Source organism: Herpailurus yagouaroundi, unplaced genomic scaffold, assembly GCF_014898765.1.
Source record: "Herpailurus yagouaroundi ecotype Mexico unplaced genomic scaffold, PumYag 140, whole genome shotgun sequence".
Classification (NCBI taxonomy): Eukaryota; Metazoa; Chordata; class Mammalia; order Carnivora; family Felidae; genus Herpailurus; species Herpailurus yagouaroundi.
In genome coordinates, this window is record NW_024412395.1 from 2,646,551 (window position 1) to 2,672,591 (window position 26,041).

General features: G+C 38.7%; 1 protein-coding gene across 2 annotated transcripts in view; it reads right to left on the reverse strand.

Annotated features, from left to right (window-relative positions):
- Positions 1-2,540: 2,540 nt before the first annotated feature.
- Positions 2,541-26,041, reverse strand: part of UGGT1 (UDP-glucose glycoprotein glucosyltransferase 1) — a 112,356-nt gene continuing 88,855 nt past the window's right edge. For both annotated transcript variants that reach the window (XM_040474705.1, XM_040474704.1), the window contains 8 exons: positions 25,905-26,009; positions 24,360-24,444; positions 23,021-23,203; positions 21,799-21,959; positions 20,458-20,572; positions 9,829-9,945; positions 9,180-9,345; positions 2,541-6,952 (listed from right to left, as the gene is read on the reverse strand). In XM_040474705.1, coding sequence (XP_040330639.1) covers positions 6,927-6,952; positions 9,180-9,345; positions 9,829-9,945; positions 20,458-20,572; positions 21,799-21,959; positions 23,021-23,203; positions 24,360-24,444; positions 25,905-26,009 — 958 coding nt within the window. In that variant the 3' untranslated portion in view covers positions 2,541-6,926. The remainder of the gene's footprint in view (positions 6,953-9,179; positions 9,346-9,828; positions 9,946-20,457; positions 20,573-21,798; positions 21,960-23,020; positions 23,204-24,359; positions 24,445-25,904; positions 26,010-26,041) is intronic.

Genomic DNA, 26,041 nt, shown 5'->3' on the forward strand with positions numbered 1-26,041 from the left:
ATATTTCTCCGAAACATTTTGCTTGTTTCTTTTCCTCCAAATATTTTCTTTTTCCTCTAGTGTTCCACTTAGCATATTTTATATTTTCACTATTGCCTCACAAGTTGTTACATCTCTGTTCATTTATGGTTTTTTTTCCCTCTTTGCTATTCAACTTGGATAATATCTATTAGCCTGTCTTCACATTCACTGATCCTTTCTTTTGCAGTGTTTAATATTGTAAGCCCATCCATGAGACTTTTAAAAATTGTATGTCTCTTGTAAAATTCTCCACATCTTCATCTTTGTGTCTGTCCTTTTCTATAGATCCTTTAAAGTATTTATAATTATTTTAAAATTCTTATTCAGTAATTTCTTTTTTTTTTTTTAATTTTTTTTTTCCAACGTTTTTTTTTTATTTATTTTTGGGACAGAGAGAGACAGAGCATGAACGGGGGAGGGGCAGAGAGAGAGGGAGACACAGAATCGGAAACAGGCTCCAGGCTCCGAGCCATCAGCCCAGAGCCTGACGTGGGGCTCGAACTCACGGACCACGAGATCATGACCTGGCTGAAGTCGGACGCTTAACCGACTACGCCACCCAGGCGCCCCTCTTATTCAGTAATTTCAACATCTTGCTTATTGGGGGATTTGTTTGATTTTTTTCTTGGTTGTGCGTCATACATTTCTTCTGATGGCTCCTGATTTGTAATTGTATACTGGACATTCTGGGTGATACAGTGTGGAGACTTTGAATTGTTGAGTTTTGTTTAGTAGGCAGTCAAGTTACTAGCAGATTGCCTTGATTTTTTTGAAGGCTCAATTTTAGGCTTTAGTAGAGTGGGTCTGTTTTAGTTTTGCCCTTAGTCCTAGGGCTTCAACCAGTGTTTTCAGATGTGGTTCTCATTCTAAAGCATGGCTTTCCAGGTTTTCAATGAAAGCCCCCAAAATTCACTATGTCTCTCTAACCTGGTGGGTCATAAATTCCAAACTTTCCCTCCCCAGCACCAGACATCTGCTGACCTTCTCCAGACTTCCAGTTGCTTTCTGTTGGGCTCTCTGGAATCCTACCCAACTCATGCATAATTTAGGAGGAGTCAACCAAGAATTGGAGGGGAGTATGACAGGTGAACTCAAGGCTCTGTGTTTTCCTCTTTCTGGGATTTCCCTTTCAATTTCCAAGCTGCTCCAACAACCCTGAATTCTGAGTTGGCTCCTCAACCTTGTGAGATTGCCACTTTTTGTTGTATTCCCTGTGGGGCTACGTGAGGAACCGTCACTTAAACGTGATCTTGTCCAGTGTGTTACTCTTCTTTCAGTGGATGAGTCCCCTCCAGTTTTGCTTGTCTCTAGTCACTTTCCTCACTTTACAGTGCATTTCAAAATTTACAGTGCATTTCAAAAATGTATATAAAATGTATATAATTATCGGTAGGAGAGTTAGTCTGATACAAGACACTCTGGCCATTACAGGATGCCAGATGTTTAAATGTTGTTTAAAATAAAATTCAACCTCCTTGGGGCCCCTGGGTGGCTCAGTTGGTTGAGCATCGCATTTGATTTCAGCTCCGGTCATGATCTCACGGTTCATGAGCTCAAGCCCCAGTGCAGAGCCTGCCTTGGATTCTCTCTCTGCCTCTCCCCAGCTCACACACGCTCTAGCTCCCTCTCTCAAAACTAAATAAACTTTAAAAAAATCCAATTTTCTTTTTACTTATCTTGATGATGGTTAAGTCTGTTCACCTTGAAAACCTACCAAGATGTATGTTTGTGTACTTGGGCCTAGATGTGCTATTTACCAGTAAAGTTTATTACAAGAAAAAGCCAACTTCCTGTCAGTACCCAGTTAAAAACCACTCGGGCTTTCTTGTGGCCCTGGGATCAAACTCAGATCCCTGCCTCAGAATTTCTCTCCTGGCTATGGACTCTAGGTTCACTTGCAGCTCCCTAAATGAGACAAACTAGCTCCTGCTCCTCCCTCTATCCCCACCTCCCACACCCTACCTGGATAATTCCTCAGACATCATTTTAAGCATCATCTCCTTGTAGAAGCTTTTCCTGACTACCAAAGAAATCCCTCCTCTCTTCCACCTGAGGGGCCCTCTGCTGCCTTCTCACAGCCACCAAGTCCCCCTCCCTGACCTCCACCTCAGCAGGAGCACTCCATACACTGGCTGGCAGTGTCCAATGAGCATCTGAATGTCAGGAACCATATCTTCAAGTCTGGCCCCAGAACAGTTTAGAGAATCTGCAAAATGTTCAAACTCTGCCACCCTGCCCATTATGGTGAGCTCCCCTGGGGCAGCTTGCCTACAAGATCCTGCCTGTGGCAGTTCTCCAAGGCTGGCAACCTTCAAGAGGCATGGGTGCTATTGTGAGAATTGGTGGAACTGGACCCAGCTCCATCACCAGACCAAATGTGCAGGTAAAGCTCTCCTTCCTGCAGGCTTGCTTCTTCTGTCAGATGAAAGGGTGGGATTTTGAGCTCTAATGATATATCCTTCATAAAAGGAAATAAAAAGCCGAATGACCTAAACATAAAAGCCGAATGACCAACCAGACAGTTTTAAAGAAGACAAGTAAAAGTTTATTGTGTTGAGCAGACCTTATTTTCATTACAGTACCAGGAAATTCATTCTCCACTCACTTCGGGTGCAGAGGGCTCTGCAGACACCTAGGGCCCCGGTACTTGTTCCCAAGCAAGGGGCAGCACCTGCACCTATGTTGCATTTAACGAGCAGGATTACAGTAAAACAGAATAGTTATAAAGAAGGTTTTCTAAATACATACTTTCCTTTAAAAATTCTAGTATTTTTCATTTTTTTCTATGTTTACCTCATTATCATCAAGGATAACTGGTTGGAAAACATGGTGTTGATAATCTTTTTCTCAAATCATTTGCCTTGAATTTTGCTACTTTTACTCTGACGAGGATTTATGCCCACTTCTCTGGACATCTAAATAATGACGAATAAGGCAATGCATAAATTACAGGTGGGATGAAGGCCTTAGCTCATACCCCAACTTGTTTCTTCTTAAATCTTCCACATTTGGCCTCTATGTTGCTAGGTAATTTAAGATTCAGGAGACAGCCTCTTGCTTGCAAAATCAGTATCAGGGAGCTTAAGTTTAATGTGCTACTTTTGGGGAGCATGCCGCTGCTTGAAGCTGATTTTGTGGTTTCGTTTTATAAACTGTCAGCACTCAATGGCACCCTGAAGGGGAGAGACCATCTACTTAGTGCACTGACTCACTACTACCCACAAGTGTCATTTCTGAATTAGATCAAGAAATCAAATAGCAAATGAAAGAGAAATTGGTATACTCCAGATAGTCTGAAATATTAATTACAACCTGAGTTAATGAAGTCAAATTTGCTTGAATTCAATCAGGCAATTACCAAAGTTGTGATTGAGATCTTCCCCCACTACATCAAGACAGGGAAAACATGAATTTAAGTAAAAAATGTTATCCCACCAAACTAGACACATGACAGCTATATTTAACTCTAATCATCCCACAAAAATGTCCCCATAAAATCAAATACTTAAAAAATTATTAAAATTATACAACAGTTGAATATACACTTAAATTACTTTGTGCACAATGCACCTTCCATTTGTTGTTGCCAAGAAAAACTTTCCATTTACCAAATGATCTACCAGTTTACCAGGTGATTTAGCAGAACATTTCCATCTCCATGAAATCTGACACCATTAGCATTAACATTGGAATCAGAAAAACACACTAGAAATTCCCTTGTGACTCATTCATGGCAATTTTAGAAAAGGGCTACTTTCAAGTACCCGAGTTTACTCACAGGGGAGATGTAAGGTAAGAGGAATTTTACTCAATCGTAGGAGGGTGGTGTCTGACTTGTTCCAAATTACAGTGGCAGTCAAGTATGATTCCCAGCTAAAGGACAACGGAATTTCCTTCCTATTAGCTGGGCCCGTCCCTTCTGAAAACCCCACTCACACCGCCAGCTTCCAGACCTTCGTTCAGGGACCACGTCCTGCAACCAGACAGAAGTTGTTCCTTCAAGTACAGCCTCCACATGGTTCACAGCATGAGGACTGGAGGAGAGCAGAGTTCATTAAGCTCCGTTCCTGGAAACGATTTCTGAAACATATGTAAAATCTTTGCTCTCCCACGAGCTGAGTTCATGAAACAAGGGCCTACCGCGAGGCATATACACATAGTAGGTAGGCAAACATCTGCATGTTTCCGTTAGAAACGCCACATCTTGAGATTCGACACCTTATCATCCTTATGGGAAACTAATGTGTCATCATTCTCGGTGTGGTCAGTACTGAGTTCAATTGTAAAACACACATAGGCATGCCTTCTCAGCTCCAGCAGCAGACTGTGTGAATGGGGTTTGGTCTCAAATACCACTGTTCATAGAACACAAAAACTCACATGTTGCATGTCATTCGGACATGTCACATTATTTCACATCACACTGGCCCTGATTCATAAAGAAAATTTCCCATTATGGCATGATGAGAGACAACAAATCCCATTCCATAAAAATGATGGTTAAAACAATGCACTGTGAACAGTTTCCAGAACCTTGAGCATTTCAGTGCCATCAATTCTTGCTTCTTGGGAAAAAAATCTCTATCTTTTGGGTCACAATTTGCTTTCGCACAGTAGAGTCAATGGACAAAGCTGACTAAGACCAAATTTTAGTGGTATTATCATTTCCTAGGACATTAGAGGTTCATCCTGAAAGATACTGTTGCCACGTGAACCAAGAGAAGGAAGGAAGGCCCTACACCACTTCAAAAGCAAACAAGGTCTTACACACTTAGAAACAACTACTGATAAGACTTGTGCTTAGGGTGGTGATGGACAAGAGCAGTGAGGACACACACTACACGGAGAACAGATATCACACTGTATGTTCCTCACATGGAATATGCATAAGAGACCTAGTGGAAAGACATGGAAAGACATGGTGGCATGCTCCATGTCCCAAGGGAACCAGTATTTAAAAAGCACACCCCATTGACTTTAGTATTTCCCACTCAATCTCCCAGAAAATCAACTCGGAAAGTACACAGTTCTGTTCACGGGTGTAGACTGAAGTGGTGGTGGCAGAAGGCTCTCTGACAGCTTTTCTTCAATCCAAGATGAAGCTAAACAAATGTTTTTTCTTCTCATTGATTCTATCCCTTCAGCTGCTCTGACAAGTGAGTGGCAGGGCAGGGGGGGAATCAAGCTACAGCCTTTGTCAACAGCAATGACTCTGAGGGACCTTTTCAGTCTTGGATCCATTTATCTAAAAATTTGAGCTCCCTTCTTCCCAACTTTTAATGGAATTATAAAAGCTCCTTCTGACTGACTGAGAGACTCCTAAGCTAACTTTTGCTTATGTGACTATAGAAAAAAATAAATTACTTGATATTTGCCATAAGACTTTGATTTCTAAAAAAGACTGAAAACCTATGTTCCCTGGCTTAGAAGAGCGAGGAATCAGCTATCATTTGCAGCCCCTCCTCACATTTGTAAAAAGCAGGCAAAATATTAGGGACAAAAATGGTTTGCAATGGAAGGAGGCACAGTCCACAGGAGTGTTCTTGTGTACCCTGCAGACTGGGCAGACAGAGGGAAGGCCCTAGAGCCTCACGCCCATGTAGGCCGAAAACACACCAGAAGACTCCCTCTGGGTGCCTCCCAACACTGCCCGCTCACCAGGAGAGGCCACTCCAGAAGGGCCACTCTGGGCCACTGAAGTAAAGACACTAAGAGCAGGGCTGATGCTGCTTCAAGATGCAACTATGTGCTGTCAGAAGAGTGGTGTGCCGGCAATTTTGGCAAACCAGAGGCAGCCCACAGCACTGAACTAAAAGGAATAGAGGACCACGGATTACAGTCAACATCTCTCCTCTTCTCAGCTCTGGGAGTCCTGCGTAGAGAAAAGTCAAAGCCAACTTTGCCTGGGTCTGAGAAAGAACCCCCTGCCCCCCACCCAGAGGAGCAGAAGGTGGATGATGTGATGACCTTCCCGAGGGAGACTGGAGCCCCTCAAGATGGATCACCAGAGGGGCTCACTATGGCTGTATCCAGTGAGGAAATCAATAACAGACTTTTTTTTTTTTTTTTTTTTAAGAAAGTGGGAAGAAAAAGTAAAGACTTTCACAAATAGAAAAATTATTTACAAAACAATTTCCTAAGAAGTTTACTGGGGTTGGGTGGGGAATAAGAATAATGTTTTCATTTTAAATTAGTCACGTGGTACTGATGGTTTATAACAGGGAATGGCCAATTTCTGTCTTCTTCACCTCCCCCAAAATACCCTAAAGTCCTCCTACTCCTGATATGTTTCCTACCCTCATCCCAACCCACCCCATCTTGTCCCCAAATTAATTGCCTGGAGCCAATCTCAAAGACACATGATTGTTGGTTGGGTTTCCATTTAACAATGAACCCACTGCTGGGGAAGAGAACACAAGGACACAGGACGCACTGGCATAAACCTCAAGGTGTGTGGACCTCGGACAAAGCTTCTGCCACCACAGCACAGGCTGCAGACTGAGCTCCGCTATCAGTAAACTGAGGTAAGGAAGAACATGGCAGCTCTGGCGGGTCGGCTTCCCATGGTGATGCAGCATGTGTGTGCTCTTGGTGTGGGCACCACAGGACTCATTTTCTTCCAGTTGCCTCTGACATTTTCCCTTCTGGTTAGAAGACTGCTCTTTACAGAGTCCCAAAAGATCAGCCACTTGTCTTCCTCTGAGGTACATATCCAATAGAGCCTTGACTCCAAAGATCCAGAGCCCACTGGCGTGTAGAAGTCAAAATCAAATGCTCAGAATCAAAAGGTGTGGCACGCCTGCCCAGCCAGTTTATCAGCAGTTGTAAAGACAGATCAGAAAAAACTAGCATTTAATACAAAAAGTGTTTTTCAAATGGTGCAATTTCCTGTCCTCCTGTGAAGATCATAATTCTTCTCGTTTCTGAGGTCCTGTGGAAAAGGAGAACAATTGAAAATAAAATGGTTTTATCCTCAAGTGACAAAATACAGACTGAATATTTTTTCTGGTACTGTAACCTATTAATTGTGGCCCCACCTCCATTTTATCTCTATTTTGAAATTTTTAGAAGCTTTGGTGTGGACTGTTTGTATTATATTTTGAAAGCAAAAACAAAACAAAAAAGACCATTTTGTTTTTAAAAACACTGAAACCACCTGCATATCCCTATTCCTGCAGAACTGTTTCACAAATACAATCTTTACTTCTGGTAAAAATATACACATTTTTAGTCAAGATTCTTCTTTTTTCATTTAATAACACACAAACACATTTTCCTAAGTAAAAGTGTAGCTCATTTACCACTCTCTATTCCTAGATGTTTAAACTGTTTTTAATAATTTTGGTTTACTGGGGAGCCTGGGTGGTTCAGTCAGTTAAGCATCTAACTCTTGACTTTGGCTCAGGTCATGATCTCATGGTTCATGGGATCGAGCCTCACATAGGGCTCTGTGCTGATGGCACGGAGCCTGCTTGGGATTCTCTCTCCCTCTCTGCCACTCCCCCACTTGCTCACGCATACACTCTCTCTCAAAATAAAAAAATAAACTTAAAAAAATAATTTTGGTTTAGGAGCACCTGGGTGGCTCAGTCAGTTAAGTGTCTGACTCGGCTCAGGTCATGATCTCATGTTTCATGGGTTTGAGCCCACATCAGGCCCTATGCTGACAGTTCAGAGCCTGGAGCCTGCTTCGGATTCTGCGTCTTCCTCTCTCTCTGTCCCTCCCCCACTAGCACTCTCTCTCTCTCTCAAAAATAAACATTAAAAAAAAATAATAATTAAAAAAAGTAATTTTGGTTTATAAATAATAAATTTCTCCATTTTTATTACTTTTTTCTTATGTGAACTTATTTAAGGTAAATTCTCAAGAAAGGAATTACTGAGGGTATAAAAATGTTAATGGTTTCTGCTTTTTAACAAGGACTGTTCTAATATACAGAGCTTTGGCAAGGTAGACCCAGAGCACTTTCCTCATCATCTTCCCAACAAATAGCATTATCAGTATCAATATGCACATTTTTTCAATGGAGTGTATATATATATATATATATATATATATATATATATATATATATATATATTTAATGTTTTTTTTTGAGAGAGAGAGAGAGAGAGAGCACGAGCAGGGGAGGGGCAGAGAGGGAGACACAGAATCTGAAGCAGGCTCCAGGCTGTCAGCATAGAGCCCAACGCGGAGCTCGAACTCACAAGCCATGAGATCATGACCGGAGCCAAAGTTGGGCATTTAACCAACTGAGCCACCCAGGTGCCCCTCAAGGGAATATTTATTAACAACAGATTCCTTTAATGTCACTACTGTTTTCTCAACTTCATTTATTTGTGTTTTCCTCTTATTTGAACAGAATTGTACATTATTTACCCACGTATCGATAGAAATCCTTCAGGTGTTAATAGCGAATTTGAATTATTTTTATTATTTTTATTTTATTATTATTATTTTATGATACTTAACAACATAGTACAGTCTTCGGAATGATTAGGTGAATCACTCAAGATCCATGTTCTGTAACTGACTTCTTAGAATTAGTTTTGAGCTGAATAATGTTAAAAATCCAGAATTCAGCTTATTAATAGTTTACAAATGGTCACTATTGTATTCTAATGATTTTTGTCAACTGTATACCATTAGAGATTTACATAAGAGTGGGGAAAATATTACATGAAGATTTAGTCCCTTCTATTCTTAGCCTAAATTAAATAAGTCCACTCCAATATTCTTCTTTGAAAGAACACTTTTTTTTTTCAAAATCAATATACACTTTGTCTTGCCCCTAAATATGTTCATTTAATAATGCCTGGACAGATTTAATAAAAAACCAAGGAATCCGACAAAAGATCCCCAAACTAATGTCAGGCTTAGCTTATATATCACAAAATTCATGAGCCCAAATAACAGAATTCTCAACGCACCTTTTCTCAAAAAGATAAAATAAAATAAGGGAAAAGAAAAGGGGGCAGCAACTGTATTAATACATACGTTTAGAAGGCCAACTAAAAAAGGAAAGTAAAAATATACACTGGTTGATGTCAGGATGGAAGGGCTGAGATTCCTTTTATTCATTATTCTGTTGTTTTTGCAACAAACACAAATCAGAAATGCAAATAAGTACTTCCCTAAGGCTGACCGCTGGACCTACCTTCCCAGCGTGGCTCCTGTGTTGTCTTCTTGTCCAGCATTCCTGTCTCTTTCTCCCTCTGGAACTGGGTCTGTAGCTGCTTGATCTCTTGGTCGTAGTCCTGCCACTCTGGGACAATTCGAACAGCTGCTTCCAGCTTGGGCTCTTTGGTCATTGGATTATTACACTGTAAAACGCAAATCACATGCTTCAACCAAGCTGAAGACAGGGCACATTATACAGAATTCAAAGATGTGTCTGTTCTTGGATTCTAAGTCCCAACTGAACAAAAAGAACAACACTGAAGAACCAAATGAGAGACCAGCAGAAGCAATGTGGTAGTGGGTCACATAAAGCTTCTACAAAATTGTGGAGAATGACTGGAAAGCAGGAACTGAAAGTTCCTTTGATAAAATTACAAGGCACAGAGATAATCCATGGACAAGTAGTAACTTCACTGATTGTAAGTAGTGAAACAGCCCCATCAGACACCAGAGAACCTGGCTGCCTGCTGCACGCAGCAGAGATCTGTGGATGTTACTACAGGATGTGCTACAGTCCCCCAACTGCACAACTACAGAGAAGACTAAAGAAGAATCTGTGTGTTAATAACGATCTAGTCATAAATCACACTGGAATAAGATGTAGAAAAGAACCACAGACAGCTTACCAAATCTATTGTTTTAGCCCTTTTCTTAGAGGCATCATCACACCACGTTTCACACCAAAGCCATTCTTGAGGGAGTGATTTAATTGGCACCTGATGGATCATGTTATTGGGCAAATCCTGTTTGGTAAAAAGAAAATAAGACACAATACTCTCAAGTTCTGAGGGAAACTGAAATAAACTAGAGCAAATTAGCGGTAATGGCTGCTCATTACATATCACATACCAATCACAATTTTTTAGAACTGAAAGGGTCTACTAAAAACCTGTGAGAAGCTAAAATACTTATTTGTGATTTTTTGTAAAACTACAGTTTAGAGGACTTCTAAAACATCTACCTATGATAAGCACCTGAAAAACTTTAGCTTAAAACTCACAAATAACCTACACCTAGACTTCTCTCCATGAGGGCAATTCTAAGAAAAATACTAGTGCTTCTTGAAAGTTAACTAATCATAGAGTGTGGTTTTGATACTTCACAACTTTGCAAAAAGGATGCTCCAAATCAACCTTGTCAACTGAGGCTTGATCCCAAGTGGATGAAGCTTACATGTTTTCAAGCCAACTGTATGCTTTGAAGCTTTTTCTCAGGAAAACTTTTGAGTTTGACACAATAAAATGTTGCACTATGTTAAGACACAACCAATATGATCCAGAAATTCCACTTCTGGATATATGCACAAAAGAAAGCAGGGACTCAAACAGATACTTGTACACCAATGTTCACACAGGCATTATTCACAATAGTCAAAAGATGGAAATAAGCCAAATGTCCATTAACAGATGAATGGATATACAAAATATGGTGTGTGTGTATATACACATACACATACACACACACACACACACACACACACACACACACACACACACAGGAAAATTCTTTCAGCTTAACAGGAAGGAAATTCTGAAAGCTGCTATGACATGGATGAAACTTGAAAACATTATACGAAGTAAAATAAGCCAGGCACAAAAAGGAAAAATATTATATGATTCTAAAAGTACCTAGAATAGGCAAGTTCATACAGAAAGAAAATAGAATAGAGGTTGTCAGGGACTGGAGGGAGGAAGGAAGGTGGAGTTGCCATTTAATGGGTACAGAGTTTTGGTCTGGGATGATGCAAAACTTCTGGAGATGGACAGCTGCACAACACTGTGAATTCACTTAACACCACTGAACCGTCCACTCAAAAATGGTTAAAGTGATAAACTTTGTGTTACCTGAATTATACCTAATATTACAGATAAAGACACTTGTAGATGAGAAAAATTGAAAAAAATTGTTACTAGTGAACTTACACTAAGGAAAATTAAAGGATATTCTTTAGGCAGAAGGAAAATAATCCTATATGGAAGCTCAGAAATGCAGAGAAGATTGCAGGGTAACCACATGAGCAAATCTAAATAGATAACAATCCCATTGTAGGAGAAGAACTTCTGGGGTTTAAAATACAGAGATATCTAAAATCCACAGCAACAGCCATTCAGGCTGGGATAAGGATAAATGGAGTCAGTGAATTCTAAGGCCAGTATTACTCAACCTGAGGTTATGCAGATGCAGCAAGGAGTCTGCTAGGAATGTCGGCTCTTAGGCCCAACCATACATACACCTACTGAACTGGCCCATGCGAATGGGACCCAGGAATTAATGCTTCAATAAGTTCTCCAGGTGAATCTTTTATGTATGCTGAAGTTTGAAAAGCACTGTTCTAATGTTTTTGCACTGTGTGGTAGGTGCAAATATACCAACTAGTATTAGCCTTTGCAAAGTCGGGAGTGCATACTGTAACCTCTAGGATAATCATTAAAAGAACTGCAAAAAAGTATATAGTTCAAGGGGCTCCTGGCTGGCTCAGTCAGTGGAGCATGTGACTCCTGTTCTTTGGGTTGTGAGTTTGAGCTCCACACTGGGTGTAGAGATTACTTAAAAATTTAAAAATCTTTAAAAAAAAAGTGTATAGTTCAAGCTAGTAGAGGGAAGATGGAATTATAAAAAACTCTCCATCTGAAGGAAACTAAGGAGAAAAAAGAAACAGAACACATAAAATAAGCAGAAACACTAGAAAAGCCAGTCTTACTGGTGATTACGTTAACTATAAATGGACTTATACAAAATGTAAAAACCAACAGATATAAGCCTATTTATAAGAAATGGAACTGGGGTGCGTGGGTGGCTTAGTTGGTTAAGCGTGCAACTTCGGCTCAGGTCATGATCTCACAGTTTGTGGGTTCGAGCCCTGCATTGGGCTCTGTGCTGACAGCTCAGAGCCTGGAGCCTGCTTTGGATTCTGTGTCTCCCTCTCTCTCTCTGCCCCTCCCCCACTGTCTCTGTCTCTCAAAAATGAATGTTAAAAAAATTTTTTTTAATAGAACTAAAATATAAGGATAGAAAAAATTGAAAATAGAAGGATAAAAACAATATACCATTTAACAATAACCAAAAGGAAAGCTGGCATAGATGTACTAATATTGGGTGAAGGTTCCCCCAACAAAAATCATTAAAAATTCAGTTGTAGGATATATATATGCTTCTAAGTTTTAGGTACCTAATGGTATAGTCTCAAAACACATAAAGCAAAATTTGACAAAACCAGAGATGAGGAAGCTATCACAATACAGAAAAATATTTTAATACAATTCCCTCAGTAACTAATAGAAAACAGACAAAAACACATAATATGACCAATGGACTATACCTAATATCTACAGAATACAAAAAACCAAATGAAATGTTTACCAAAACTGATGACATTTGGGTCTAAAAGTAAATCTCCACAAATTTCAAATGTCTGAAATCATACAGAAGAAATCCTCAAATCATAAAGCCACTGAGCTACAAATTAATAGCAAAACGTAACTAGAAAATCCCTGTGTATTTGGAATCACTTCTACATTACTTAAGAGTCAAAGACGGGGCACCTGGGTGGCTCAGTCGGTTAAGCATCCGACTTCAGCTCAGGTCATGATCTCGCGGTCTGTGGGTTCGAGCCCCGCGTCAGGCTCTGGGCTGATGGCTCAGAGCCTGGAGCCTGCTTCTGATTCTGTGTCTCCCTCTCTCTCTTCCCCTCCCCCGTTCATGCTCTGTCTCTCTCTGTCCCAAAAGTAAATAAACGTTAAAAAAAAAAAATTTTTTTTTTTAAAAAGAGTCAAAGACATCACACTGGAAACTAGAAAATACATTGTACCAAATGACAAGGAAAATGCTACATATAAAACATGTGCAATGAGGCCAAAGTCTTGCTGAGATAGAATCTGATCATTTCAAATGCATATATTAGAAAGACTAAAAATTATGAACTAAACATCTCAGGAAATTAGGAAAAAAAATCAACAAATTAAAGTAACAGGTAAGCACAATAAAGAACAAATTAATGAAACAGAAAAGAAACAGGATGAGAAACATTAAAAGATGTTTCTTTTTTTTTTAATGTATATTCATTTTGAGCAAGAGTGAGTACGCGCATGCAAGCAAAAGAGGGACAGAAAGAGAGAGAGACACAGAGAAAGAGACAGAGAGAGAATCCTAAGCAGGCTCTGTACAGTCAGCATGGAGCCCGATGTGGGGCTTGATCTCAGTAACTGTGAGATCATGATCTGAGCTGAAATCAAGAGCTGGACACTCAACTGACTAAGCCACCCAGGTGCCCCTAAAAGATGTTTCTTTAATTCCCAGTGAGGTGATAAAGGCAAAAAAGAGAAAGCACAGTAAACAATGTCAGAAAATTATAAAAGATAGAGAAAGAGAGAGAGAGAGAAGACATCAATATAGATCCAGCAGACTTTAACTGAAGTGATGAAAGCATTTTCCAAAACTGATTATACAGTGCACTTAAAATCTGAACATGTTGCTCTATATAAATTATATCTCAATTTTACTTAAGTATTTTTTAATGTTAATTTATTTTTGAGAGAGAACAGAGCATGAGTGGGGGAGAGGCAGACACAGAATCCAAAGCAAGCTCCAGGCTCTGAGCTGTCAGTCCAATATGGGGGGGTCCAATGTGGGGCTTGAGCTCACAAACTGTGAAATCATGCCCTGAGCCTAAGTTGGATGCTCAACTGACTGAGCCACTCAGGAGCCCCTACATCTCAATTTTAAAAAATGAGAGGGTAGTACGGGGCCCCTGGGTGGCTCAGGTCATAATCTCACAGTCGGTGAGTTCAAGTCCCATGTCAGGCTCTGTGCCGACAGCTCAGAGCCTGGAGCCTGCTTCAGATTCTGTGTCTCCCTCTCTCTCTGCCACCCACCCCCCCACTCCCACTCATGCTCTGTGTCTATCTCTCTCTCAAAAATAAACATTAAAAATTTTGTTTAAAAAATGAGAGGGTAGTATAAACAACTTCATGATGATATGTTAGTAAATTTAGCGACACCTTAACAAAAACATTGATTAAAGTAGTAATAGAAAATGTCAACAGTCCCATAACTCTTTTTTTTTTAATTTTTTTTTTAATGTTTATTCATTTTTGAGAGAGACAGAGACAGACTGAGAGTGGGTTGGGGCAGAGAGAGAGGGAGACACAGAATCTGAAGCAGGCTCCAGGCTCTGAGATGTCAGCACAGAGCTTGACATGGGGCTCGAATTCACGAGCTATGAGATCATGACCTGAGCCAAAGTCAGACATTCAACCAACTGAGCCACCCAGGCACCCCTACAGTCCCATAACTCTTAAAGAAACTGAAGTCATAATTTAAACACAAAGAAATTTCTATTAGGCTTCACTAGTGAATTCTACCAAACATTTAAGAAAGAAATAAGGTCAATCTTACACAAACCATTACTGGTAAATGAAAAAAGAAAAAAATAAAACCCAACTCATTTTAGTAAGCCAATATAGCCTCAACACCAAAATCTGACAGAGATATTACAAGCTATTATGTCACACAAAAACATAAACACAAAATTCTTAAATAAATACTAAGCACAAAAAATCCAGAAATATATAAAAAAGAATAATAAATCATGACCAAGCTGGATTATATAATTCAGAAATTATATTTAGGTATATAATTAAACTACACTTACAGAATAAAAGAAAAAATACTAAAGATACTAAAATACTAAAAGAGAAAATACTAAAGATACTAAAATACTAAAAGAGAAAATACATCTCAGCAGATATCAAAAACATAACAAATTTAACACAAGTGATTTTTTTTAAGTATCAAACTAGACTTCTAGTGGTGTGGCCTGAGGCCTGAAGCATGGGGCACGTAAGGAGAGGCGGGGTCGCAGGGCTGTGGAGCCACCAAGTGGTTGGCAGGGCAAAGTAGGACATGCAGGGAGGGCCAGGCCAGGCCCCAAATGAAAAACAAAATAAAAAATCAAGTAGGAAACTAGGAATAAAAGGAACTTCCTTAATTTGAATAAGAGGAAATATCTACAATATCTAAAAAATATCTACAATAAACATCATACTTAGTGGTGAAATGCTGAAAACTTTGCTTTTGAGTCAAGAATGTCCACTATCAACATTTCTGTTCAACATTATGGAAGTCCCAGTAAACAGCAAAAGAAAAAAAAAAATTATGTGAAATTAGAAAAGAAAAAGTAAAATTGCCATTATTTGTAAATGATATGCTTACATATACAGAAAATACAAAAGTATATACAGATTAGTAGGGTAGCCAAATACAACAATGAACAAAAATCAACTGCAATTCTAGATACCAGCAACAAATGGAAACAAAAATTTTTAAAAATAACTTTTAACAGAGATGTATAAGATCTAAGATCTCTATGAGGAAAAAAATGAGAAATTAAACACAACCCAAATATAAAATCCTAGGGGCAACTTGGGTGGCTCAGTCAGTTGAGCGTCTGACTTTAGCTCAGGTCATGATCTCGGACAGTTCATGAGTTTGAGCCCTGTGTCGGGCTCTGTGCTGACACTGACAGCTCAGAGGCTGAAGCCTGCTTCGGATTCTGTGTCTCCCTCTCTCTCTGCCCCTCCCCCACTCACACTCTATCTCTCTCTCTCTCAAAAATAAACATTTAAAAAAATGTCAAAATATCACAATAAACAAAAAATTTTTAAGACATAAATAAATAAAAAATAAAATCCTAGTAAATGTTTTTTTCCTCCTAAACTTGACAAGCTCATTCTAAAATGTATATGAGAAAATAAAGGACAAAAAAGTACTCTAAGACACTCTTGAAGAATGAGGTGGGAGGATTTGACTTACTGGATATCATGACTTATTATATATAGAACTAGAGTATTTGAGATTTATGTAGGATGTTAAGATAGACAAACAGGTGAGTCAAAAACTAGAAGACCCAGAAACAGATCCACGCATACATGAGTACCTCATATCTGGCAAAGATGGCATTGCAGAGCAGTGCATTTCATTAAACAAGAACAACAACAAACTGATGTAACTGTATATGCACAAAAAAGTGAAAGTTGAACTCTATCTCACACCATATATAAAACAAATTTCTACTGGAATATAGATTTGAATGCGAAAAAAAATAAAGCTCATATTTTAAAAATGTCTTTGTGACCTTAATAGGGGTCAAAAAGCATTAACCATAAAAGAAAATACTGACCAGCCTGAAAATAAAAGATACCATTAAGAGGGTTCAAGTAGAAAGTTTTGTAACATATACAACAAAGGTTACACTATTAGTACACATAAAGAATGCCCATAAATCAAGAAGAAAAATTTCAAATAATCTAAACACAGTAAAACCTTGGATTGTGAGTAACTTGTTCTGCGAGTGTTCTGTAAGAAGAGCAAACATTTCTAATGAATTTTAACCTGATAAACAAGCAATGTCTTGCAATACGAGTAATATGCAATGCTGAATGTCACATGATTACAACTAAGTCAATGGTTCTTGAAATTTGCTTTGATATACGAGTGTTTTGCATTACAAGCATGTTTCTGGAATGAATTATGCTTGAAAACCAAGGTTTTACTGTATTTAAATAAGCATATCACAAGAGAATATCTAAATGACCATAAATACACAAAATGGTACTCAACTTCATTAAATTATGGAAATGCAAAATAAGACCACAATGAGGAGCAACGCCAACAAAAATGGCAGAGTAAGGAGCTCTGAAAGTCTGCCTTTTGATAAAAGCAACCAAAAAAGTGATAAAAATTGAATCAACTTTTTTCAGAACTCCAAAAATTAACCAAAGGCTTGCAGCAACCCAAGGAGCACCTAAAAGTCAACAAAAAATGGTTGAATGTTGATAAGAACAGTGAACTTTGAGGCATTTGGACTTCTATTCCCATTCTCCTGTTCCCCATTAGTCTCAAAAAATAACAGCCTGCACTGCCATACTGGAGTAAGGAGAACAAGGCTGGAGGTCTTTCAAAGTTCATTCCAAAAGCAGAGCCATCATTTGAAGACCGTACTGTATAGGCCTGTCTCTATTCAATCTCACTTGAACTTACCCCATGCTAAAAGCTTCTCCTTGGCAGTCCTTGAAAAATGTGTTAAGCTTTCTGAGGCTGTCTGAGATGGAGCAAAGAATACATTAAACAAAAATCTTAACAAGAAATACTGAAGAATGAGATAACCATAGAAGGCTGTGAAAAGAAAAGACAGATTCCTGGGAAGACAAAAGGCCATGAGAATAGTATGTGTAAGGCTCTGAGCATGCTCTGTGTTGCGTACATAAGTAAGAAAGCCCTAATAAAGCCATAAACTCTCACCTCTTGTTGATCTTGAAGCCCTATGCAACAGAGAAGTGCAGACTAAGGTACAGTTGTAAACTGCCTGGCTGACTGTTGAGGATATGTCCCAACAGGCACCCAGAGGCCTCTGGCAAAGACTGGAAATCTTTGTGGTTTTGAACACTTAAGAAATCTCTGTCCAATTTTAGCTGACGACTAAGCTAAGCAGGCATACCAAATATGCAGACTTCACAGAACTGGTTTAGAAGTCCAAAAACAAACAACTACTACAATAAGCACCAGCAACGAACCCTGGGAAGGGGGGAAAACGGATTTCCAGAGTTGCCACACTACATTACTTGAAATGTTCAGTTTTCAATGAAAATGGGACATGCAAAATACCAAATATACAAAACCCATATATAGGATGAAAAAGCAATCAATAGAAACTATACTTGTGGAGGCCTAGACACAAGGAATTTATATCAGATATCTTAAATATGTTCGAATAGGAACAAAGGAAATCATGTCTAACAGAACTAAAGGCAAGTATGTGAATGATGTTCCAAAAAATTAGAGATGATTAATAAATTCATTATACAAATTATACAAATTAACCAAATTATACAAAAGAACCAAAGAGAAAAATCTGTTGAAAACACAATAGCTTCAATAAATGAAAATTCACTAGATAGGTTCAACCACAGGTTTTAGCAGCAGAAAAGATAATCAGGTCAAGTGAAGATAAATCAGTTGAGATTATCCAGTCTTGAGATTATCCAGGAGCAGAAAGAACAATGAAGAAAAATAAACAGAGCCTCAGAGAACTGTGGGAAACCATCAAATATACTAACGCACACAATGGGGGTCCCAAGAGGATAGAGAAAGAGGCAGAAATAATACTTAAAGAAATAGAACTTCTCAAATTTGGTGAAAAACATTAGTCTATACATTCAAGAAGCTCAATGGACTCTAAGTAGGATAAACTCAAGAGACCCAACATCATAATCAAACTCCCAAAAGACTAGAGATGGCGACTCGTCAGATAAGGGATTCTCAAGATTAACAGCTAATTTCTCATCACAAAACATGGAAGCTAAAAGGCGGTGAGACAATATATTCAAAGAAAAATATGAGAAGAAAAAAAACTGTCAAGCAAGAATTTTATATCCAAGCAAAACTATTCATGAAAAAAATGAAGGAGAAATTTACATATTACCTAAGAAGTTTGTAGCTCCAGAGCCATTCTATCAGAAATACTAAAGTGAGTCCTCTGGCTGAAATGAAAGGGCACTAGACAGTAACTCAAATCCACATGAAGAAATAAAAAGCAGTAAAGGTAAGTAGGTAAATATAAAAGATAATATCGATGTATTTCTGGTTTAGAGCTCCTTCCCCCTGCCCCCGGTTTAAAAATAATTACAAACAGTAATAATTATAAATCTGTGTTGACAGGCATAAAATGTATAAACATGCAAACTATATGATAATGAAAGTAAGCAGGGGAGGGGGGGAACCACAGCTCCATAGGAACAAAGTTTTTGTATACTATTAAGTTATTATTAACCCAAACTAAACTGTCATAAATAAGTGCTAATGATAATCATCAGGACAACCACTGAGAAAGGAAGTCAAAAATATACAGGAGAAACAAGGGAATTAAAATGGCAGATGTTAATCCTACTTCACTAATAATTTTATATTAGATATAAATGTGATAAACTCTCCAAATGAAAGCCACAAGGGATGGCAGTTCACATGTACCAAATTAACAGACTGACAATAAATACTGGTCAAAACATGGAGCACCAGGAATCCTTACACAGCTGATGGGTATATAAGTTAGAACTACTTTGGAAAATTGTCTGGGATCATCTAGTAAAGATAAATACACAAATCTGGTAACCCAGCAAATATACATGTAGCTGAACACACAACTGAAATATGTGTACATGTGCAGCAACATAGGTGCATGAATGATCACAGCAGCATTATCCACGGAAGACAAAAATGGAAAACAACCCAAATGTAGAATAAACAAAATGTAGTACCTCTACACACACCAACAGGGATGGATCACACAAACATAATGTTGAGCAAAAGAAATCAGACTTAAAAGAGTTTATCTTTTAAGATACAACTGAGGTAGGGAGGAAAAAAAAACAAAACAGGCAACACTAAACCACAGTATTAAGGATACACGTTAAAGTAGTAATTCTATATAGAAAAGCATGGGGTGATGACCACAAAGGTCAGGATGCTGGATACTTTTATTAAGAATGGTAGCTGCAGGATTTTAGTAATGTTCTACTTGTTGAACTGGATGGTCATATATGGGCATTAGATCTGTGGTAATTCACTGGTGCATGTGAATATGTATATATTGGTATAGTTTTGTTTTGTATGTTTTCTTTTATGGGTGCTAAATATCACAATGAAAGTTTTAAAATGTTTAATGCAGACTTTAGCAAAACAAAATATGTGAAAGTAGGTATCCACAACAAACTAAAAGCTTACTTCTGAAAAATGTTGAGCATTAAAAAATCAATTCAGATAAACTTCTTAAAAAAACACCATGGTTTCCAACAGAAAAGAGGGAAACTGTGAAACTATACACTGTGAATCCTTGCTAGTTAGTCTCTAAAGAGAAACAGATTTCCCCTAGCAAGCAGGAAAACACATTTATCAGGTTATCTTAGGTGCAAAATTAAACAACATGGTAATGGTTTGAGGAGGCAGCATCCTCCTCCCCATCTCCCTTCCAAACCAACATCATTAGGCCTACGACATTTTTTCACTACTATGCATTCTGTTGAGGACAAAAATGTCACACACACACACACACACACACACACACACACACACACACACACACTCCTGTCCATGAAGAAACAAAACATTGTTCCAACAGAGGAGAAAACTGAGAGGAAAATAATAAATTCAATTTCTGACATAACCCATCACTGCAAGTGTTAACCAAAAAAATAGCCACTTACTTGATCAAGATTTGAAAGGCTGTTAGGATCCTGACTCAGACCTTGGTACTGTCCCCTGAGTCTGTCACCAGCAGCTATTTTCCTAAACTTCTTTAGATCCACGACATATAGTGCACTGGATAGAGAAGAACTACTTGTTATAACCATGGATTATGACAAAGAATAACCCCACTGAATAATGGTAACCAGGTAAACATTCTGCCCTCTCTGTGAAAAGGTAAGCTGTGGCCTCCAGTGGAGCTCAGGGTCAGCATGTGCTTCTTCAAAGATGGCAGGAAATTATTGCAAAACACATACTCATAAGCTCACTTTGTCACTCCTTCTTAATTGCCTTCCTTATTTAGCTGCCTTAAGTCTCTGACAATACAAAACTTCTACCAAACATCAGCAGATTAGATAATAAAAGCTGACCATCAGCCAAAAATAGCCTGATAATGTTTTAGATGTTGCTGGGAAAAAAAAACATCCACACTGTTATGGATCTTCTGGACCAAGGACATAACTAATGATAAAGAAATCCCCAAACCCCAACTTTTATTCTCTGTAAATGCTGCTTCCTACACATCGCAGATCTTCCAGATCTTCCAAACCACATTCTGCCAAGAACAGATAATGCAATGGTACACAGTCTGACCTAGGAGTTCTACTTCTAGGAATTTGTCCTACAGATATATTTGAAATATACCAAATGATGTATTTATTCACTGCAACACTGTATGTCACAGCAAAAGACCACAAATAACCTACATATACTGCAATAAAATGCAGATGTTAAGAAAGAAGGTCTCTCAACACACTGATAGACGATCTACTATAGTAAAAAAAAAAAAAAAAAGGCACAAAACTGAAAATATGATGGTATATTTTGTGTAAAAAAAAAAAAAAGATGTAAGAATCAAGAAACTCTAGGGGCATCTGATTGGCTCAGCTGGTTGAACATCTGACTCTTGATTTCAGCTCAGGTCATGACCTCATGGTTCACGAGTTCGAGCCTGCCTGGGATTCTCTCTCTCCCTCTATCTCTGCATCTCCCCTACTTATGCACTCTTTCTCTCAAAATGAATAAATATTAAAAAAAAAAAAAAAATTAAAAAAAAAAGAATCAAGAAACTCTGGAAGGACATACTGCAGTAAATTAATAGATGATGTTATCTGTTATAGGAGTAGGAACTGGGTAGAAAACAGACAGAATTGGGAGGCCTTTACACAGTATATTTTTTACAATTTTTATTTTTGAGCCACATTAATAACATATTACCTATTCATAATTTCAAATATGTAAAATTAATTTTTTGAGAAAAGAAAATCAAACAGCTTTGGAGAGTACTCCTTTTTCAGTACCTGATATGATACTTTCGCCCAGCCAAATGACTGGCCCAGTACCCTGATTTCCAGAATCTGTATCCATCCATTTCTTTTCGGCTATCACAAAAGGGAGTATAGCCATAAGGAGCGCCATCCAAATTGAAATCTCTTAACTCTTTCAGATCTGTTCGGACAATCTGGAGAAAAAAAATCACAAGTCATTTGTTAAACAGCCATGCAGACAGCAGTTTCCTTAAAACACAGATTGTCTCACTGAGACATTACAGAGGGCAGCTCTGAGGTTACCGGCACAGGCTCCAGCAGCAGACCCAGGCTAAGCCCAGATTCCTTCACTGATTAGTGGGCTGCCTTCACTGACATGTAAGACACTTTGCATAGTGGTTGGCACACAGTATTCTAAGTATTCGAAAAGGTGGCAGTAAAACAAATTTACACTGCTTAGCTTCTGTGATGGAGTTTCCCCATCTGTAAAATGGAGACCTCACAGAATTACATGAATTAACATATGAACACATGCGGAATGATAACTGACACAGAGCAAGTGCTCAACAAAGGTAAGTGTGCTTATATGAGAACCCAGAAAACATGCTTCAGGTCAAGCTGGTTGTGACACAGTGAGCTGAAGGAGGCAGGGAATCCCAAAAAGGTGGATGAAGTTTCTGGCCGCATGACCTTTGCACACATTCTATCATTTCCATTCAAATGATCACCTCAGGTTTCAGCCGGCTCAGGGAAAAGGGGAAGATTGTAAAGGAGAACTATATTAACACTTTTTGAGTGTGTATGCTCTAAAATCACAGTGTGTTCGTTTTAAGTCAAATCTTGACAGGAGGAAGAGTATCTGAAGAGCTGCAAACTATCAAAGCTAGGCATCTATCTGGTAGAACTTCCTCTGTCTTACCCATGCTGATAACTCCTAGCTTTTGGGTAAATAATTGGAGACGATAGCAAGCACTGTTAAACCTCAATCTTCCAGTTTTTAGTCTGTGTGTTAAATGAATTAAGACACAAGACTGCATGTATGATGTATAGAGGCATAGAAAAAAAGATTAAAAGGAGATACCTCAAATGCAAACTGTAAAAGTGATCACACCTGCGTGTACCTTTTCATATATTTTAAATAATGTCACAGAGGCATGTATTTTTCTGTAACCAGAAAAGTAAAATCATTTAAAAAGGAGAAGGAAGTCTAACGGCTTTAATACAAAATGTTTAAACCTGGCTTCTAAGAGCTTACCTGATCAGCATCCACAAACAGGAATTTGTCAACAACCAGTGGGAACAGCACGTCCAAGAAGAGGATCTTGTAACCCCAAATAATGCGCTGTTTCTCAGTCTGCTGATGAAGCCACCGGGGCCATTTGTACTGAACAAGCTCATACTGGAAGTTGTACTCATTTGCCATATAAGGTATGAACTCCTATTTTGGCACATAGGGAACAACAGACAACCATTTACTCAGATGAAGAAAATCGGCTCTCTAATGGAAGTCAGTCACCATGATGACAGCACAAGTAAAACATATTTACCATAACGGCAGTTGAATACAGAAATCTGACCGTGACTCACCTGTGACTAAAAGAATACATATAAACTTGTCAAACCCCCATTTCTTTAGGACTTCTAATTATCACGTGAAATGACAAATCTTTCAATGAAGGCTTTTAGGTTTGTGTGTGTGTGTGTGTTCTATGGAAATGAACTTAATTTACAGTAAAACATTTTTTGAGTTTGACTCAAAGGCTTTCTCAGACCTGGGCCTAACCCAGGGAATGACACGGCAGATCCAAATATTCTGAACAAATTTGTTTTTAAGTTTTTAGATCGTAAATACAAGTACCTTCAGGGGACCAGAAGTGAATTACTGAATAAAATAAAAGTTGTTTAGTAACATCTATAGAACCACAACAACAAAAGACACAAACAAGTCAAATTTAGATGACAAATACTAACTAATAAATAAAGCAGAAAACCTCCCAAGTCTGTTTTTCATGGTGCACAGATGAAACAACACTTCCAGAGATCACTGTTGTCCATGAGACAGTGAATAATCCTCCCCACTGGAAACCAGCACTATGCTTTCTAATTAAATTAGAATATACATGCTTAGAGGAAGACAACATTATTTCATCAAAACAAAAGATTCAGGGGCACCTGGGTGGCTCATTTGGTTGTGCGTCAGCTCACGGATCCCAGGGTTGTGGGACTGAGCCTCACGTTGGGCTCCGCACTGACCGTAGAGCCTGCTTAAGATTCTCTCCCTCTCCCTTCCTCCCACAGCCCCTCTCTCCTGCTTGCACTCTCTCACTCTCTAAAAATTTTTTTAAAAATTAAAAAAAAAAAAAATACAAAGATACAGATTCTCCTCAGGTCACAATAATTTTATGTTTGGTTTTATGATGACTGTTCCCCCTAAATAGTCCAGGCGAGAAGACTAATCAACACGAAGTATGCAGCTGAGCTACGGAAACCCAAGGAAAGATTTTTAAGTTACACAAATAACAGAGAAGCAGTAAGAAGTATATTATACCATCATATCTCCTTAATGTCTCCTTTCCTCTCCCCTGAGAACAAACCTTAAATGTGGGGGACAGATAATTCTTCAAGAACCAGAATTTCACAGGAGTCCTGGTATTCTTCAGTACTGACAGCATCATTATACTGTCAAACAAAAGCAAATAATAATCAATATTAATTTTCCAATGCTTTTTAATCTCAACAAAATTGAGCAGAGCTGATCATAAAACCGCTGAATGTTTTTCACAGCAGAGCTGATGGCTTTAAAAAAGAGACCCTTGGGGCGCCTGGGTGGCGCAGTCGGTTAAGCGTCCGACTTCAGCCAGGTCACGATCTCGCGGTCCGTGAGTTCGAGCCCCGCGTCGGGCTCTGGGCTGATGGCTCAGAGCCTGGACCCTGTTTCTGATTCTGTGTCTCCCTCTCTCTCTGCCCCTCCCCCGTTCATGCTCTGTCTCTCTCTGTCCCCAAAAAATAAATAAACGTTAAAAAAAAAAAAAGAGACCCTTAGTAATGGCAAATGAAAAACTGCACTCATTATAAAATTATCACTGAATGGAAAAGAAAGGGTATTTCTCACCTATAAAAATATACCTAACTGACAAAGGCAGATGTTTTAATCATGTTACATCTTTAAATACTCTGCTTCATGAACTGCCGTATTAATTATGCTACAAACGAATAACGAGGTTGCAGCTAACAGACTACACGACTATGAAAAGAAAACTGGAAAGCCGCAGCAGCTGTGTGTGGCTGCACTGCCCCCCACAGCCTATCCTGGAGACACTGCTAGGGAGGAGAGCAGGAAGAGGTCAGGGGATGGCAAGTGGCTACAGCGTCAGGATTTCCCTACTACGAAAACAGACAAAAACACACTGAATCAAGGAATTTAATTAAATTGAGTTATTACTAACATTTGACATTACTATTTTAGGTCAGTTATTATTTCTTGGAAATAGAAGGTTGAACCTGAGTAAAATGACAGTTTAATTATTTGCCATACTAGATTTGTCATGGAAAATTAAAAGTAAAATGAACCTGGCATTAGGAAAGTCACTCTCAAGCAAAGGAGCATATTCCCAGCCAAGCCTTCCTCCAGGGCCGCTGTGTCAACCAGCACATGGCTGTGGCCTCTCCTTGGCTCTGGCTGTGTGACCTCAGGCAAGTCCCTTCACCCTCTGAATCTGTCTGTATAACAGAGGTGTTCTTTGAGAACTAAGATCACTCCTGGCTCTACACCCCTATGAATCTCTAGGCGACAGGTCCACAGCTCTGGTTCCCCTTCTACTCTCTGTGCTAACTTCCTAGTTTCTGGGTTAAGCAATGCTTGGTGGCCAATTAAACACCATTATTTATAATGTGTGCGCAGTGGTATTAAAGGTTTATAGCCTTGTAATATCCACACATATACATTTATGATACAGCTGGACTTTATGAGATTGGCAGATCAAAACAAATACAATTCTGTATTCACAGTCCTCAGAGTGCTTCACATATACAGAAGCATAATGGATAGAATGCCATGAAACATTTACTCTCTTACTCTCTAAATAAGAACACTGTGACAAACTCATTCATAATGTACTGAAATAATCAACATGACTAACCGAAGAAATCTTTCATAGAGATGGCCGGATGCCACGGAGAAAATATTAATTATGTCATCTTTATCCTGTTTCACTTCCTCAGTCTTCTGTCCTCCTGTAAAGCCCCTGTAACAATAAAGGTAAAAACAAGAACACTT